We start from the raw sequence: 19949 nt of genomic DNA on the forward strand, positions 1-19949 counted from the left end.
TGGGGAAAATCTCAGAAGCGGAAAAAGATGTACAGTGATTGAAAGGACTTTATGATACAGACTTTACAGTTATTATGTATATACACACTGTATGCTTCTCCAGAATTTATATTTCCCGGGCATGTCCCAGCCTGTTCATCTCCCTGCTCACCTCCCTGCTCCTCTGTTTCTCTGCCGATTGGCTGGAGAAGCTGCAGAGAGGGGACAGCGGCCATTCGCCCCTTCTCTCCCCAGTTCCTCCCTCTTCTGCCCGTGTCCCTATCCTGGTTTGTCCCCCTGATTGTCTGTCTCATGCTCCGCCCTATGTTCTGGTCCTTTCCCCTCCCGAGCTGATAAAAAGACCGGGTGCACGCGTGAATAAAGCATTCTACCTGCATCCCACCTTTGTGTCCCGGACTCGTGCAATGCCACGGTCCCCCACCCCTTTCGGACGGCAGCAAATAAGACTGCAAATTTTTAGTGTAAAACATAATAGAGAATCTCAATGATACATTTATTACAGTTTCAAGACCTGCTCCCATAAATGGACAATTAATATGTCTGATCTCACATTTAGGAGCAGAAAGTTCCTTAGGACATACTAGACAGAAATACATTTTACTTCACCATCAACGAGCTACAAGATAATTCAGATGGTGCTTACTTATATTTCATGATTAAAAATATTTGTCTCAATAAAGTTTAACAGCTATGGAGTATCTGAAGTAAAATGCTTGCAGGTTTGTCAGTAACCAACATATGACCTGTGTAGCATTTTTCCTCACTCATAATAATGTTTAATTACTAGCACGTGGAATAGCAATTTAAAGTCCCTGGTTTTCTTCCAAGCAATGTATCAATATGTTATAAAATACTGATCTTACCACTCCTGGGAAGATTTTCAGTAGCCTGTCTGCTGCTGCAAGTGCCTTGGGCTTCCCCCCACTCAGACAATCCTCAAACTCGTACAGCGGCTGCCGCACGGGGTTGGAATAGGAGATCTTTGCATTGTCCACAAATGTGATCTTCCTGACTCCCCAGCCCTAAATGAGAAAGGAGTTCAAATAATGACAAGTACAATAGCCTTAGATAAATACTTTTGAGTGCCAGACACATTGTCCCTTTTGTTTCTAGAAAGATCAAGCTACGAAAGGTTTTGAACCTTGTACTCGCACAGAAATCGAAGAACAGAAAATATAGTCTGTCCAAATATATCATTTAACAGTAATCCCTCAAACCCTGAAACATCCCTGAAAGCAATTATCAGCATAGTTAGTTACTTTAAGTGCTTCACTGTGAATGTGATCATAGAATCACAGAATCAACCAGGTTGGAAAAGACCTCCAAGATCAAGTCCAACCCTTGATCCAACCCTGCCGTGGTTCCCAGACCATGGCACTGATGCCATATCCAGTCTCATCTTAAAAACCACCAGGGACGGTGACTCCACCACCTCCCTGGGCAACCCATTCCAATGTCTGATTACTCTCTCTGTAAAAAATTTATTCCCAACATCTAACCTAAACCTCCCCTGGCACAGCTTTACACTGTGCCATCTTGTCCTACTGCTGGTTGCCTGGGAGAAGAGACCAACTCCCACCTGGCTACACCCTCCTGTCAGGGAGTTGTAGAGAGTGAGGAGGTTTCCCCCAAGCCTCCTCTTCTCCAGGCTGAACAGCCCCAGCTCCCTCAGCCTCTCCTCACACCACTTGTGCTCCACTCCCTTCACCAGCCTTGCTGCTCTTCTCTGGACCTGCTCCAGCACCTCCATGTCCTTCCTGAACTGAGGGGCCCAGAGCTGGACACAGCACTTGAGGTGTGGCCTCACCAATGCCAAGTACAGGGGAAGAATCACTTCCCTGCTCCTGCTGCCACACTGTTTGTGATCCAGGCCAGGATCCATAGGCCTTCTTGGCCACCTGGGCACACTCTGCCTCATATTCAGCTTCCTGTCAATCCAAACTCCCAGGTCCCTCTCTGCCTGGCTGCTCTCCAGCCACTCTGTCCCCAGCCCGTGGGGCTGCCAGGGGTTGTTGTGGCCGAAGTGCAGGACTCGGCACTTGGCCTGCTTGAACCTCATCCCACTGGAATCAGCCCAACTCTCCAATCTGTCCAGGTCCTTCTGCAGAGCCCTCCTGCCTTCCAGCTGATTGACACTCCCCCCAGTTTGGTGTCATCTGCAAATTTGCTAATGGTACACTCAATCCAATCATCCAGATCATCAATAAAAGATTAAACAGAACTTGGCCCCACACTGATGCCTTGGGGACACCACTAGTGACCAGATCCCAACTGGATGCAGCACTGTTCCCTACCACTCTCTGGGCCTGGCCCTCCAGCCAGTTCCTAACCCAGCACAGAGTGCCCCTGTCCAAGCCATGGGCTGCGGCTTTTCCAGGAGTGTGCCATGGGAGACGGTGTCCAAGGCCTTGCTGAAGTCCAGACAGATACATCCACAGCCTTCCCCTCATCCACCAGGCGGGTCACCTGATCATAAAAGGAAATCAGGTTGGCCAGGCAGGACCTGCCCTTCCTAAACCCCTGCTGGCTGGGTCTGATCCCTTGTCCATCCTGTAGGTGCTGTGTGATTGCACTGAGGATGATCTGCTCCGTAACCTTGCCAGGCACTGAGGTCAGGCTGACAGGCCTGGAGTTTTCTGGGTCCTCCTTGCAGCCCTTTTTGTGGATGGGCGTGACATTCGCCAACTTCCAATCATCTGGGACCTCCCCAGTGAGCCAGGGCTGTTGGGAAATGATGGAGAGAGGCTTGGCGAGCTCTTCTGCCAGCTCCCTCATCACCCTTGGGTGGATCCCATCTGGTCCCATAGACTTGTGAGGATCCAAGTGGCTCAGCAGGTGGCTAACTGTTCCATCCTGGATTACAGGGGGGCTGTTCTGCTTCCTGTCTCTGTCTACCAGCTCCAGAGGTCAGATGTCCCGAGGACAACCTGTCTTACTGTTGAAAAGTGAGGCAAAGAAGGTGTTAAGTACCTCAAGCCTTTTCCTCATATTTCATGACTATGCTCCCCCCATGTCCAATAAAGAATGGAGGTTTTCCTTGCCCCTCCTTTTGCTATTGATGAATTTGTAGAAGCACTTCTTGTTATCCCTAACAGCCATGGCTAGACTGAGTACAAATTGTGCCTTTGTCTCTCTAATTTTCTTTCTACGCGACCTAACTGTATTCCTAAACTCTTCATGAGTAGCCAGTCCTTTTTTCCACAGTCGGTAAGTTCTCTTTTTTCCCCCAATTTCCTTTAAAATCTCCCTGTTCAGCCAGGCTGGCCATCATCCCTGCCGGTTCGCCTTTTGGCACACTGGGACAGCTGCTCCTGTGCCTTCAAGACTTGGATGTCCATCCCTCCTGGACCCCCCTTTGTTTTCCAGGACTGTTTCCCAAGGTACCCTGTGAACTAGTCTTCTGAATAGACCAAAATCTTCCCTCTGAAAGTCCAGGGCAGAAGTTTTATTGATGGCTCTCCTTGCATCTCTGAGTATTGAAAACTCTCTTATTTCATGGTCACTGTGCCTGCCCCAGACAGGCCACATCTGACCACCACATCTCCTACCGTCCCCTCTCTGTGAACAGCAGGTCTAGTGGGGCCCCACCCTGGCAGGCTCATTTACCAGGTGGAGCAGGAAATTATTCTCTATACAGTGTAGGAATCTCCTAGACTGCCTCTTCTCCACTGTGTGGAGTTCCCAGCAGACATCCAGCAGGGTAAAGTTGCCTACAAGGACAAGGGCTGGCAATTTTGAGACATCCACTAGCTGCTTGTAGAATAATTCATCACCCTCATCATCCTGGTTGGGTAGTCTGTAACAGACTCCCATCAGGATATCAACCTTGTTGGCCTTACCCGATTCTGATCCACAGGCACTCAACCTTATTGTTACCGACTTCAAATTCTACAGAGTCAAGAGACTCTCTAACATATAGAGCCACCCCTCCACCTCTCCTACCTTGCCTGTCCCTTCTGAAGAGCTTGTAGCCACCCATGGCAGCACTCCAGTCACAGGAGTCATCCCACCATGTTTCTTTGATGGTGACCACATCCCAGTTTTCCTGCTGCACAATGGCTTCCAGCTCCTCCTGTTTGTTACCCATACTGCGTATTATAGCTCATTAAAATTAACGAGAATTTCTTGTTCAATCTTTTTTAATGTAAATTCAAAACAAGTACTATTCTGCCATGGGTTCTCTGACTTTCTGCTATTCTACTATTAGCAGAACTTTTTGATTACGGATCCTACCTCTTCCCTGCAATTTATAGTATCAACTAATTATGCATTATGTGTATTTTAATGCACAGGAATACAACTTTTCTCTTATGTGTCATGGCAGCTGGACAAAAAAAAGAAACACAGAATTTATAAGAAACAGCAGATTAGTTTTAAGATTAACTCAGGACTTACCATCAAGGTCCTTGCAACACTACAACCCAGTGTACCAGCTCCTAGCAGCAGACACTTGGCAGACACAATCTTTTCCAAATCCAGAGTAGGCACCAAACGCCAGCACATCAATTTCAAATTAAGATCCACAGATGATTCTGCTAACCTAGACCACAAAATAAATAGCAACACACTTCTGAATGCCCTTGTGTTTCTCTGACAAAGCAATTACTTGTTTTTCAACTGGAGAAGTTCAAGACTTATTTTTTTAAAGGAGAGAAAGAATTTGGCGATTTAACACATCAGTAATACGACAAACAAAGTCTCTCAAGCGTATTTCTACCTAATAATAAGGTGCATGGCAAGGACAGTGGAAAAACTTTTTTTTATGCTCCTTGTTCACTCATGACACATGCAAAACATGTAAAAAGAAGATGCCAAAAATCATTCTAAATAAATACACACACAGTTCCTGATACTCAGTTTCCTTGGAACCTCTTATTGTAACCAATGTGTTGGCCCAATAACATTCTTAGAAAAGCTGTGACTGCACTGCTTAAAAACAGAAGAGTAAATCACTACTGAAGAAACAGTAGAAAGATAGTGGAAGTTTAAAAGAAATAACTTGTAGATATTTGAAAAGATGGTTATTAAGCAGGAAATTTTGCTAGGAAAATGTTCTCTTTCATAAGCCTGGATATACTAAAAAGGTGTCAGCTGGCCACTCTGGACTTGCTACTAAAGCCACATACTTCCTTTGGAATTGGAACAGGTCTCTAAGAGCTTCTGAAGAGGTAGCAATCCAAAATTAAAATTTTAGTAACAAAACTGATGCAAGCATGAAAATAAAAACAGTGTCTCAGACAAGATTCCTGTTAAGATCATTTACCCATCAACTATTTTTTCTTCTTTAAATTGGTTTCCCGTATGCAATTACACCTGCCCTTAACATGAAATATTACATTTATCCCCTAAAGAATCTGGTCAGTTCTTTGTGAAAGTTTTAGAAGGAAAATGAGGTAGGAAATCCATGTTCAAGCTAGTTTTGGGTTTTTATATTCATCAGAACACAGGGTGTTAAAACTCTCATCAACCAAGCCATCACAGCTCTCAGATTCCTAAAAGTTTCATTCCCTTATACATCGTATAAAAAATTTTGCAGTATCCACTAAATTATTTGTTCAACAAGGATTTAAGATGGCAACTGTCAAGGCTGGCATATTACCAACACCCCCTGTAGGAAATAACAGAAGTGAACATGCATAAAATAAAGAAGTTACATTTACCTACAATTAAGAGTCCTTAGATGAACTTCTCGAAGGAAGTATGAACATACTGAGAATTGCCACAATTGCAAGACAAAAATGGCTTTGCTTGATGTGTAAAAGGTTAACCTGAATCATTAGATCAGCACACTCTTACAGTGTTTCCAAGCCAAGAACACAGATGCAGTCAGTGAAAGCAGACAAGCCTACAGGCCCTGTAACTCTTTTCAATCCATTATTGAATGATAAAAATCACTAAAGTCATGTTTCCTGAGCTCTTTCCTGTCACGCTCTAACAATTCCCAAAGGCTGAACTTTTCTCCATGCTTATTATCATTAACAACCTGCAGGTTATAGAATTCAGTGAAAACCACAGGCTGGTAACATCATGGCCTACATCTCACTCAGTTCTAAATACAATGCATTTGAAATTTTAAGCTGAAGTTAAAAATGGCAAAGATTTCTGCTGCAGGCAGCGCACTGTTCCATTAAGGTTCTTCTCTCCAAAAGGACTGCCAAAACAATACCCAGTGTATATGTTACTGGATATTCTGACCTAAGAGACAGATACTCCTTGCATTTCACACTTCCAACTTGTTATGGATTGAGCCCAAGTAAAGAAAACTACTGGAATTTAAAAGATAAAAAACAAACCTTTTTGGATCCATGCACTCACTGAGATTCACCATCCTCGGACCCATGCCTCCCTTTTGGTTTTTCTCCCATCCAACAGCTTTTGGACAATCTGTTTGACATATGGAGAGAAAAAAAAAATGAAGAAAAAAACAAAAGAAAGAATGAAAGCCTTAATATCACAGGATAGAAAAAAGAAATTTTGTTGGATTTAACATTGTTGGAAAAACACTAATGCTAAACTTTTAAGTAAATAATCTGTATCTTAACCACCCAGTGCATGTTGCTACACAAATATTGCTGATTTCATCACCTGAAAGCATTGATTCTCAGAGAAGTGCTTTGCCCTCAGGTGTCCCATGTGCTGCTCTTGCCTGTTCAGCTTGCTTTAAACCTAAAAGAGACAGCACCATTCCCCGTCAAGCTTCCAGATCTTTAATGTCAAGCTCAGTAAATTCATAAATCAGAACTCAGTAAATTTTGCCAAGTTCAATCATTTCTTCACGTTCCCTAGACACTACCTGTGAATTCAGTGGAGAATTATATATATATATAATTAAGCAATTCATAAAAATGATATATATAAAGCATTCAAAACTTTTTGGATGAGGTAATGTTGTGATAATGTCCTTTAACTCTGAAATTATGCATGAGCATTATCTGGATATGTCACTACGGGATTGAAGACAGTTTCACTCTGCTCCAAGCTTTTACTATTTTAGCAATATACAGAAAGTTTACACCATATAAATTCACTATTATATGCATTTTTTTCTACCTGAGGAACTGCGTACAAATTTAACAAGAACATACTGATTGCCTGGGTTTTTTGTATTTCATATGATACCAGGAGGACTTTTCTTGTTTTTAAATTAGAAACACAATTAATGTAGGAAAAAATTAAAAGAGAATATGCTCTCTTCTTTCTTTGTTGAAGACAGAACCATTTCCTTTGTAGACATTTGACAGAAATTCAAACAATTTAAAATCCCTTTGAAATAACTTAGTATAAGCAATGACTTGGTATGATTATTTTATTTTTCTGTCTCTGCAGTGATTGAGGAGGGAGAAAAAAAAATAGGAATTTTTTTTAAACTGGATTACCTGGGCCAAGGGGTTTCTCTGGAAGTTTTATTTCAAAGATAATGCTGTGTGTTATGTCCCTCACCCCTTGCATGGTCCTGTCTCTGAAGCAGAGCACTTCAACTGTCTGGAGAATGTTGCTCCTGCCATTAAAAAAAAAAAGATAATAGAGACAGACATGCAACTTCTTTAATAGAAGAGGGACTTCTTTTAAACACCATTTCATAAAGGTTTAGTCCCTCGTAGGTTCTGAGTAAGGCTTTTTCTCAGGCACAGAAATAGAACAGAAATAGAAACAAGTCCTTAGGACATGAAAATATGAAAATAACTAGTTTGCTGTGAACAGTTCTATGTAATGACACTGTCAGCCTGTCCTCTCTCATATATAAAATGCTGCTGGACAAACTGTATATTTAGAGGAATAAAAAGCAGGGAATCACTAGAGCACATCTCAGGTGACGATGGACTGTGCTATGTCACAAGCAAGATCCTCTTAGTTCTCAATATGGTATAATTTTTCCTCCTTATGATTCAATATCTCAAATCAACCAATAGAACTTGAGTGCCTAAAACCCCCTGAATCCCAAGAACATGCAAACCCCTTGGCTCTTACAACATCTTTGCACACTGGCAGCCCAGAAAACACACCCAACCCTGCACATCTTCTCCTGAGTGCTTTGGAATAAAACATGACAGTCAAAACTATGGCAGTGCAGCTTAATTACAATTTTGTTACAGCAACACAAATTTATTTCATCCTTTAAATTATACTTGTTTTCCAAAAACCAGTTTAAATTATACTTTTTTCTCCCAAAAACCAGAGCGTAAAACTGTCCTGTCTCCCATCTTCTGTCTAACAAAAAAAATTCAAGATGGTACACTACAAGAAAACCTAAGAATATATGATTTTCAAAATTGAGGTCCACTATTACTTGACACTAATAAATTATATAAATTCATAGAATACTTTTAACAGTATTTGAAGCACCTAGCGGGTATTATCGGGGTCTGAAGCAGGTATTTCCAGGCACATGCATTCATGTGAGGATTAGGATTAATAGGAACTTGTGGCTCACAGAAGTAAAAACCAGAATAATATATAAAATCAGAATCACTCAAGGTGAGGCATGTCGAGGGTAAAAGCAAAATCTCAGATGGGTGATACAAGTAAAGTGCCATGGGGAGAAAAATGCCTAATTTGGTATCAACCAATAAATTAGCTTTGTGTGAAAGAATAAACTAGATACCAATTGTGGGCTGCCAGGATCAGGAAATTTCTCAGTGGCCATCCTGGATATTGGGATAAATTACATGGATCATAAACTCCAACCGTCACCTGCAAATAAAATTGATCTGCATGAGAAGTCATCTATTCATACATATATTAATTCAGTTCACAGTAAAAGTTATCTGGTATTTTTAATGTAAAAATTCTAGACAGGGAAGGCCCACACACACATTTTGCATATTTACAAATATTTATTATATAGTTACACTAGATTTCAGTCAAGCATTTGACACAGCTTTGACATTTATTTAGTTTGGCCTCTTTATGGACATTCAGTGTTCACTCCAGTAAATGCACCTTCCTTACATTGCTTGAAAACACCATTATGAGAGAAGCCCATCAACTGAAGCCTTGCTTTCAAAACAAAATCCTGTACTCACTTTGGAATGATCAAAAAGTGAAGGGACACATGTCAGCAAGACAATAAATTAAAGGAAAACCAGCATAAAAATCACTTGTAAAGCCAACCTTCAAGATGGTACCATTGTGCCCAGCTCAGTATCACAGACAATTTTCAAACCATTTGAAAATTAAACATTTATAAGATTTAAAATTCTCATTACCTTTCCCCCTTGGTCTTGAAAGAAACCATCCCACTTTTTCAATAGAGATATCATGACAGAATTGTCGTGATACTTGATTAAAAAATAAGGCAGGGCTGTAACCCCCTCTTTTTGGCAAAGGTCATCATATGCTTTCTGAAGTGCTTGAATCTAAAAGCAAAAAGACAACTGTAACCAACAGTTTTAACCACAGTAACAGAGATAAAAAAATTAAGTTGCTAAAACAGCATTTGTCAATGTAAATTTAAACAGGAGCATTATTATCATTGTCACAAACTGATGTAGCAATAAGAATTAAACCAAGATAAAAATCTCATCCTGATAGTCAGAGAAGTTTTTTAGAAACTAAATCTGTCCCTTTCTTATTAGGAAAAAACCAGTCCTACTTAATTTATTTCACTAGGTGCATTTTCAGTGTTCAGTTAAAACTCTGTCTTTGGATCATGACTGTTACGTATTTTTACATATTTACCACTACAGAAAGGTCTTCCAAGAAGGGATATAAGCATTTTTCACTGAAAAAAACCAAAATTGTTTCTCATTGATTACTATTCCATTAAAAAGTCATTCAAGGTTCTGCATTAACTTCTGTCAAAGAAAAAAGGCACATGTGGGCAAGTGGATTTTTTTGGTTCTTTTACACTGTAGTATGAAAGAAACTCAAAATAGTTATCTTTTCTCCTTAAAAAAAAAATCTTCCCCATTAACTCCTTTTCTTTATCCAATCATTTATTTTAACAATTTTGTAATTTTAATGACTTGGTTCTGCCAGGGGATGCCCTTTTAAAAAATTTTCTTTTATAATGGATTTCAAACACATAGTTATATATTCATTAAGCTGTATATAAAAAAAATTAACATAACTGCCACTTTAAGAAGTGTTTGCCACATCATTTGCTTCATTGCCTGAATCATTATTGCCTCATCTAAATGAATAAAGGTGAAGTAATGTTAAGCTGAGAAATTGTATACAATAACAAAAAAAGAGGTAAACAAAACACCCACTTGGAAATAAGAAAAGTGAAGAATTTAAAAGAAATTAGGTTCTCAAATTAATTCAGTACGTGCTAATAAAAAATACTAAGTTTTGCAGCTCACAAAATTTCTTAGTACTACAGACTTCAGAACATTCAGCATTTTGAATACCTGATTTAATGAGAACCTCTCACCAAGACACACCGGTTTCTGAATTATATGTATTCCATTGGGGAAGCAGAGAGCAGGGTAACAAAACCAGTAATAGAAGTGATACTTTTTTAAATCCTAGAAAAAGAAATGTAAAATTAGATAATAAAAATATACATCAAACTAAATGATGGTTTGGAATATTAATTATAATTGATGGTCAATGATACTAATCATAGGAACCACGGTTCTCTTTATCTCATAAGGCACTGTGTCATGACTTTAGAAAACCATAAAAAATACTAGAAAACTTCCCTTCTCTGTATACATTTTTATTTAAGATTTAAACAGATAATGTGTATACAATCCTTCAGTTTTTATTAACTGGAGCATTTATTAAAACTTCCAATTTGTGAAACATGAAACAGTTGCTCTACTTTTACTAATATGTATAAAGCCATCAGGTAATCTAACAGATTTGTAGAAACTATATGAGATGGCACCAGCATTTTTTAAAGAACACATCCTAAAATATTTGATAGCTCTACATCAGAGTGGTTTATTAGGGTTTTTTTTAAATATTTTCAGACATTATAAGGTGTCTGAGAGTGATCCTGGTGACATTGATACGGAAACAGTAATACAGCATTTCTCCTTAAAAGAAACCACTTCATCATTTCCACTACAATGCTCTAAATATGAGATATATTATTTCTACTCACTGCAAATGTCAGCAGTAGAAACCTGTTCAAAAGCATGGGGTTTTCAAGAGCAGCTCCAGATTTTATGGATTCCCATATCTGTCATTGATGGACAAGAAGGAAGAGAAAGGGCAGAAAAACAAAACACCAAGAGAGCATGAGAACAGCTGCAAAAGCTTTAATTCTTCAAGTTATACCTTTAAAGTCTGGAAATTACCACTCCCAGTAATACACTGTGATCCTTTCCTAACTGATCTCATCCGCACTGTTATCTGTGCAAAAAGGATCTTAAAGGTAAGACGCAGGAACACAAAAAATTCAGTCTTGAGTGAAGAGATGCATGAAAATTTTGCTACTCAATGCCAACATGCAGACAATCATTTGAATTAAAGGAATCAAGGGTTGGTCAAAGTGAAGTGTTTAAAACAGTAAAAGGTTGCCTTAAGTTTGACTTTCGCTTCTTACCAAGTGATGACATTAAATTTAGCTAGTTATAGTGCAAGCAGACTGGCCTCTTTGACAGCCACCTTTTTCTTGCTTTATTTCAGTCTTCTTGCTGCTCTGGAGCTTCTCCATCTCTTTGTCACAGAGATATATTGCAGTAATCCAGTGTTTAAACCAGGCACTTGCTGGTTTCTGGATGTCAAGACAAATTGGCAGCTCCTGCTAAGCTTAAAATGCAGCCTAGCAGAACGCTGAATCAAGTTCTCAAAGTATAATTAGCTACTTTCCATTCTCTTGTAAAGAACCGTAAAAATCAAACATCAAACTATTCCTACCAGAATAAGGTAGATCCTGAGGCTACTTATATGGATGAGTATCCCCAATACTTGGAGCAGAGACTATAAGGCACTTCAACTGGTAGAAAGAATTTGGAAATAACCGGTGATTTGATTTTTCAGTCTTACCTCATTGGCTTCTTTTTCCAGAAGTGATTTCTTATCACAGGATTTGAACGTCTCAAAAGTGTTGGTATTATACAGCGTTCCAAAAGCAGGACAGCAATGGGCTGGTATCGAAGCGTTCCTGAAAAAAAGAAGGAAACCCCTGGGAATTGGATATACCTTTAACATGATCAGAAATAGCAGCAGTAGCTTCCTATGGTATAAGCTTGCCCTGAAATTACCAAGTGATGAGGCACAGTAACACAAGTCAACAACACCTCAAATAAAAACAATTTTATGATCATAATGCTTTATAGAATATGGACTGGTTACAAATACACCTCTCCATTATGACTTTGAAAACAGATGAGGCATCTGTATTGTCTCTAAGCAAGGTGACACTAAAATATGGATTTAAAAATTCTGTTCAAATATAAGCTATCCATGACAAACGTGATTTTCACTCAGAAAAAAAAAAATTTAGGCTAAACTTAGACATCAGTATTGTATTCACATAAAGAGTTACTCAGTTAAAATTTTATGTTTAAAATATGTCCCAAAGGAAGTCTAAAGCAGACAAAAGATTAAGAGGAAAAACTGTTGTTTGCAAATACAGAGGAGTTTTTTGAGATAAATTAGGTAAAACCCTACAATATTCCCTTATTTATAGATCTGACCATTGACTCCTTTTTAACATTCTTCTCCCAAACTGATACGTTTCTGGCCATTGCTAAAACTTAAATACAGCAAATGTTTAAGTTACATCATAAATACATATGATGTAGTTTCCAAAAATTTTTAAAGCTAAAAGGCACTTCTTCATGATCACCTACATTGATTATATAAGGTACAGAAAATTACTATAGTAGAAGGAACAATTAAACGTTACCTAAGTGGACATTTCATAATTTTATTTTTGTCCTAATGGTTGTGAGCTCAAACACCATGGTACCATCCCTTTATTCCTAACCTGCAATTCCTGTTCCCAATGTCACAGCTGTCTTCCAATTGCACTTTGCTGCATAAGCCTTCAGTATTTTACCTAAATATTCTTACGTAAGAATTAATGGGATAATATCTCCTAGGAAATTATCTCAAAATGCACAAAGCCTCAGCACGCTCCTAACACCCTCACCAAGCAAGGCACACTGTGATTTACAACTCTATAATCCACCACTTTAAAACAAACGAGACACTAACTATGAAGACATCTGTTCCTATGTTAGTTATACTAACTTAGGCATTGCTGGAAATTAAAACCACGTCAAAAAATATTTTCCCTCTCATCTCGTTTTTGCTCTGTACACTGAGGCAACTTTGATTTACCTTTCACTTTGGGATGAAGGCAAAACTACAAAATTCCAGTCAAAAATGTTAAAATATTTTGGAAAAGACTGCAACGTAACAACCAGGGATAGTAAAAACTATTTTGAAATTCTGATCTTCAGTAAATAAAGATCTAAGGAAAAATTTGAAATTGGATGACTGATATAGCCTTCTTTACACAGAAAAACCAAAGAAATGGGAAAAGTGGTATTTTATAAACATATATACAAACATTGAGTGAATTTGAGACTTACCACCATATTTTAAACTCAGCCCTTCAGACACAAGGAGCTAGTGTTTGCAACTGAAAGCAGTCTCTCCACTGTTATAAAGTTCATGAAAAGGTATATTTATTCTCATGTAGAGTTTGTCTAAGTAATATTACATACTTATGTGTAGCTATTATGAGAGGAAAGTGTCTTCATGCAGGAATTAAGGTAAACCACAGTATGTACTTACATATCAAAGGCACTAAATTCCAATGTCAAGCGAGCTGGCAAACCCAAAGGATCACCTGGACAAAAAGCAGCAAGATGTTTCTTTTAAACTGAAATACATAGATGAATTACCCTTTTTTTGTTAACCTAAGTTATAAATTACCCACGAAGAATTCTCAGTTCATTCAGCCATATTTTCTAATGTTTCAGCCAAACACCTAAATTATGTTACACAAATACTTAGAAGACTATGACAGGAGAAACCTGAACTGCTAAGGAAGATGTGCAGTTTCCACCTACCATTGTAATAGTATCCCTTGATAACTTTGGGGGTCTCATCCAGTCGGTATTCATTGAGTTTCTTCTGGGTTAGTTCGTGCCAGAATCCTGCATCCAAGGCACTACTGAAGGGAGCAAACTGCAGCTTTGAGATTCCAGGATCTACAGGATGGTGCACCTCACCACTGCCAGTGGCCATAATTTTAGCTGATGATCACTGTTAAACAGAATTCTGTAAGAGCAGATATGCCTGATAAGTATATACTCAATAGATCGTTTCACCTATGACTACTCACAGTTACTTTTTAACATATTTTGCTGGATTAAAGTGAAGAAAGCCTGTGATTATCTAAGATAAGCATAAATCCTGCAAAACAAGGATTTGTTACACATTAAAACTAAGATTTTAAAATATCAGTTTTAAAACTCCTCACAAAGATATGAACATAAGCTCGTATCTCTCTCACAGCACATCCATCTGCCAAGCCAACAACTGCTGTTTTCCAGGTCCAGAAGGGAGGTCAACAGCTATTGATTCCAGTTCTGTTCCAGTGCTTATCAAATCAACCACCTGAACTCAAATGACCTTGAAATGATTCCTTCAACTAAATATTTTTTAAAGACTATTTTTTAGCTGGCATAATGTAATCCTGTGCAATTGGCTTTTGTTACTGATCCTTCACAATACCCCTGTTACCTTTACACGTGAATCGACGCTAGGATTTTAAAGCAGGAAAGTCAAAAATAAGGTTCCCAACACAGCTATGTTCTCTGATGCTAATCTGAACAGACAACTACAGTTTTGCTGTATTGAAGTTTGGATTGAATTGAACTGCTCCAAGTTTACTATCCTGTGAAGTCACTTTTGCAAAGGAACTGAGCTTACAAGCTTTTCTTTCGCTCTCTTTGGAACAGGGGGAGAGGAACAAGTGGTGGGTTTAATTTCTTAATAACTGCCAAATATCCAACTTTGAGTCAAAGGCAGTTATGATTTTCCTTACAAGACACTTCCTTAAACAGTCTTCAGTGTAACCCAGCTATGCCTTCTATGTTCAATTTATCCAGCTTAGCTTCTCCTTTTACTGTAACTGCTTTCTTTACTTGCTGCTAAGTTGTGGAATGTGGTTTTTTGGGTGTAGGTTTGAGGTTTTCCATATCTTTCATGGTGAAAGCTACATGTTTCAGTTCTGTCACGATGTCTTGCTGTAACTGGCAATTGCAAATACACCATTTTGTCTTCCCCCTCCACCACCTTTTTCTTACATTCCCTTAATTTTTAGCAGCAGCTGGAATGCATGGCAGTGTGAACTTTGATAGCTTATCCCTTTTTATTAACACCAAAAAAAATCTGTTTCTTGAAACTTTGCAAGTCCTAGAAATGTAAAGATCACAACTAACTGCATGGAATTTTCTCACCATTTTTATAAACTTCTTTTTCTGCGAGTATAAGAAGTAACATAAATCAGCAAACATTTAACTTTTACTACTACATAGCTTTTAAGCCCTAATAATTTTTTTGTTTGCAACTGTATGTCACTGAAAGCTTATCATAAAACAGGCAAACAATCATTTGTCATAGAGATGTTAGCAATAAGAGTCAGATTACAGGGTGCTTGATGCCAAGGCTTCCATAATAAAACTTTTATTCAAAGGTTCAACAGCTGCCTAGTCAATATGAATCCACTAAGTTCCCTATCACCATTTTTTTCCAAAACAAGATCAAGTTGTCACTTTTCTTGCCAGACAAGCTCTATTGTAACTAAAAATTCTGAATTTCCTTCAAGCCTTTTCTCAACTTTTCAAACAGGTAATGTTTTCACTTTGCTTTTCCCCCCATGACACACCCAAGACAAAAGTGTCCTGTCAAACATTTTACACGACCGAGAAACCAGTGACAGTACCGAGATGTACATGAGTAACATACATTGAAAATACCAGCCTAAAAGCATCCACTTGGAATCAATTGTAACATCCTCCTTATTTTATTACAGCATCTCAAGAGTTATGGTGCAACTTAAGGAATACAAACAGGGGATCTCACTATGTGATGCACATGCAAACAGAAGAGCACATGCAATCACCTCTGATGTACGGATTCTTGAAAATCTTATTTAATGTATTCTGACATAAACATTCACTTACATGCATTCTTAATGCAATATCAGCAAACCAAGGTAAATCTGTGCAACAAATTTTAGAAGACTGAAGCAAAATGTATACATTTTGTGGAAATTGCATGCAGAAATTCACACACAGTCTCTAAAGGTAAGAAGTGACTAGGAAAATATAATAAAGAGAAGTAGAAAAAATATATCCAAAACTTTATATGTGGAACAACCCTGAGTTACAAAAGGGCACAGTTGAAAATTGTGCTTGAAATAAAAAGATTTACCAGTATGCCTTAGATATCCTGCCAGTCACAGAATTTGGGAGTATTTAACCCCAAATACAGATGCCCTATCACCAGCCTAAGTTCTAGCACTTGCTCTTAAACATGCAGACGTTTAAAACTGATCTGATGGAATATGTTAAGTGAAAAACACAGCAGGTCTTTTACTAATATTGGTCTTTCCCTTGACAGACATAATAATCTGTTGTTAAAGTCTGATTACCGGTTTACCAGCATTTAAAACTATCATGAAATTACAGGTTTTAAACCGAATTCACACAGTCCCCTAACATGTGTAGGGTTTTCTACAAAATGTTTTATTCAGTGGCCCAGAGGTGGGTACGTCAACGGTACCTGTGCAAAGGAGATCACTATTGCCTGAATTATTCTCTGAAGAGTAAAAAATTTTTCAGAGAAGCCGCTTCTGGGTTCATGCCCCTTTTCAAGCCCATTCTCGGGACAAAGAACTCTTCCCCGTGCCCCAAGGTCATTATGAACACACAAAAAGGCTACGCTGGCAACGGCGGCCATCCGTCCCGCCGAAACACTGACCGAGCCGGCAGGCGCTGCCCGCCCCGCCCCGCCTCCTGGCCCCGCACCCGACACGGCCCCGGCCCCGCACACCGACACGGCCCCGGCCCCGCACACCGACACGGCCCCGGCCCCGCACACCGACACGGCCCCGGCCCCGCACACCGACACGGCCCCGGCCCCGCACACTGCGTGACTGCAGTCCTAGCTAAGACTTCGGGACACCGCGATCTCCAGGGGCGCGGGAGCTCGCGGTCGGCGGGACCCTGAGGCGGGCGAGGTGCAGTGCGGGGCTGGTACGGGGGCAGCGTTGGGACCAGCGCCGGGACCCTGGGGGGACGGTGCGGAGAACCAGTGCTGGGACCCCGGGGGGGCGGCGTAGAGGACTAGTGCCGGGACCCCGGGGGACGGGAGGGAGAATCAGTGCCGGCACCATGGTGGGGCGGCGTGGAAGATCAGTGCCAGACCCCGCGGGACCCGCCCCACGATCCCCTCACCGCCCGCCCCGCTCGCTCCGCACCTCCCGCATCGCCGGCCGGCTCCACCGAGCGACGTCACCCCGCCGCACACACGTGATCAGGGCGGCCGGCGCGGGGCGATGACGACACGCGGGCGCTCTCTGCCTGAGGCGGGGGCGGGGCAGGAGGCGCGGAGAGAGCGGGGGGGGGAAGGAGGGGGCAGAGGGGGGCGGGGTCGGATGGCAGTCTGAGGGGTCGGATGGCAGTCTGAGGGGTCGGATGGCAGTCTGAGGGGTCGGATGGCAGTCTGAGGAGTTGGATGGCAGTCTGAGGTAGTCTGGAGTGAGGATGGAGGCAGGTCCTAATGAAAGATGCACAGCTACAAGTGGGAAGGAGAAGGGTACCTGAAATCAGACTCCAGGAGTTGGATTTCTGCACAGCAGTTGTAGAGATTGTGCAGATCTAGGGATTATTCATATCTAGTGAGGATGAAATTAGTTGCCAAGTAGGATACCTGTCAATATATAGCAGTGGGTACTGTGCAGTCCTTTTAAGGTATCTTTGCAGATAAACCCAAATGATAACGGATACAAATACAGTTAAAAATAGCAACACTTAAACTTACCAGATGTCGAAATGGTTTGAACCATTGCCACACACAAATGTACATCCCTTGTACTTTCTAACTGGTGGAGATCACAAATGCAATTTTGTAATAGCCTGGTATGTGAACTCATGTCTGTGCAGGGGTGTAAAATGTACATCTCACCTTTGATTTTTTTCCTGTTTCTATTCTACACTCTAAGATGACAGTGGAGAAACAATTTATTTTGGTGTCAGGTATGTAGCATTTTTTAAGATAATTTTGAACTCAATATCAGGAGAGTAAACTTATTTTCAGGAGTTATTTTTCACACTGTGTCAATATTAATTGTTGTTCTTATATTCTAATTCTTAAATAGACTCACAATTTGATGAAAATTAATAATTTTGTCATTGTATTTGATATGCAAAAGTGAATATGTATGCATAGCATTTAAACTTAATTTGGCATTTACAAGTGAACTAACTCTTGTTCTGATGGAGGGATTGCCTGCATTGAAATTTTTAAGTATATTCTTACACCTTCTCTGTAGGAACTTAAGCCAGGTTAGGAACTAGTCCTCTAAAATCCCTGACAACAGTGGAAAATCTGCAGAATTCAGGGGCTTCTCTAGAACTGTCCAGAAGTTTTTACAGTGTTTCTATATTAATATCTGAGCATTAGAAATGCCTTTTTTAAGCGAATCTTTCAGTCATTTTCAGTTATTGTGCTTTTACAAAGTGCATCATTAAGCGGTCTCACAGAAAATGTAATGGAGTCCTTTTAGATGATGGAATGAGGCCCAGCTGTGTCCCTACACTTACGTTTCCTTTACTGAGGGCGACATTTCCTGAAAATAATATGTGAGAAAGCAAATACTAAATGGCAAACTTCCCAATGCACAGCATTCCATGCAGCACCCCGGAACTCACTCATTACCCACCAGATGTCACCGTTGACGCAGAGAACATTGTGAGAACGGCTTTTTCTGCCTCTGAGAAGCCGGGTCAGTTGTTCTCACCACACTTTAATCACAATAGAACTCCAATCCAAGACATTCCAAGACACTTGTTATGTTCTTTTAAAGCTATGTGTCCTCTGACCTTGTTTATTAACTAGAAAACTTGAAATATTTTACGGGAAACCACACCTGAAATACTCTCTTGAGCCTTAGCCCCACGTGGTAGGAAGCTTCTCCACTCCTTACCCTAATTTGCTTTCCTCTCCTTCTCTTACATCCAGAGCCATTTGAATTGCCTATTCAGTACAGTAAACTGATAAATTCTCTTAGGTACCATGATAATTGGCATTTAAAATAGGATATTATAAAAAAAAATAAAACTCTCCTACTTTACTATTATCTATTATAGCTATCACATCAGAGAAGCCCATGATTACTTCTCCTGTCTTTATTCTTAACACACTTGCACTAAAATCATGGATAAAAATAAAGTGAGATAAAAAATATTCAGGCAACTTTATTTGCTTGGGTTTAGCTGTGCTGTGTTTGAACGTTCTGTAATTTTACTAGAGGTCTTCCTTGTTATGATCATTATAATTTTTAGAAAAATTTTCAGTTATCTTGTTTTTGTTGTTTTGTCGTGTATTAGTACATTTTAAAATCAGAAAAGACAATTGTCATGTCCAAGAGAACAGACTTCTTGATGACTCTGACTAGCCCTTGGGTAAATATGTTTCAGCAATGTGCACTAATAACTGTAACTGACTTAGTGTGCTGCCTTTTTATTTCCTAAATTACCATCCATTTTGGCTACAATTGCTGTTGCATATCACAATAGAAAAAAAAATCATAATGGCTGTGAATCTCTGCAATTGTTTGTGGAAGGCCATGGGATTAGAGCATATGTTTCCAGAGATGCTGCTCTGTACTCCAAAAGAATGTGTATTTTATTACTTGTGCAGGTGTTCCTCCTGCAGTGAAAAAGTTGTCTGAATTCTGGTATAAATTTTGTTGCTTTTATATTGTCTCTGCATTTTGCCTTTATTTCTCCTATATTTAAGTTCCCTAA

At 39.8% G+C, this 19949-nt stretch overlaps 1 protein-coding gene across 4 annotated transcripts in view; it reads right to left on the bottom strand.

Annotated features, from left to right (window-relative positions):
- ATG7 (autophagy related 7) overlaps nt 1-17470 on the bottom strand; it is a 102168-nt gene extending 84698 nt beyond the window's left edge. For 3 of the 4 annotated variants that reach the window (XM_051793335.1, XM_051793334.1, XM_051793333.1), the window contains exons 1-12: nt 17399-17470; nt 13980-14190; nt 13702-13756; nt 11941-12058; nt 11054-11131; nt 10353-10469; nt 9207-9356; nt 8603-8691; nt 7377-7498; nt 6294-6384; nt 4396-4540; nt 864-1022 (exon numbers count right to left, since the gene is read on the bottom strand). In XM_051793335.1, coding sequence (XP_051649295.1) covers nt 864-1022; nt 4396-4540; nt 6294-6384; nt 7377-7498; nt 8603-8691; nt 9207-9356; nt 10353-10469; nt 11054-11131; nt 11941-12058; nt 13702-13756; nt 13980-14157 — 1302 coding nt within the window. In that variant the 5' untranslated portion in view covers nt 14158-14190; nt 17399-17470. Of the gene's footprint in view, nt 1-863; nt 1023-4395; nt 4541-6293; nt 6385-6585; nt 6665-7376; nt 7499-8602; nt 8692-9206; nt 9357-10352; nt 10470-11053; nt 11132-11940; nt 12059-13701; nt 13757-13979; nt 14191-17398 lie in introns of those variants that run through there. The other variant, XM_051793336.1, reaches the window with a different exon arrangement.
- Nucleotides 17471-19949: the final 2479 nt, after the last annotated feature.

This window comes from Manacus candei, unplaced genomic scaffold (assembly GCF_025592945.1).
Source record: "Manacus candei isolate 608988 ecotype Guabito, Panama unplaced genomic scaffold, ASM2559294v1 h1tg000036l, whole genome shotgun sequence".
In the NCBI taxonomy this organism is placed as follows: Eukaryota; Metazoa; Chordata; class Aves; order Passeriformes; family Pipridae; genus Manacus; species Manacus candei.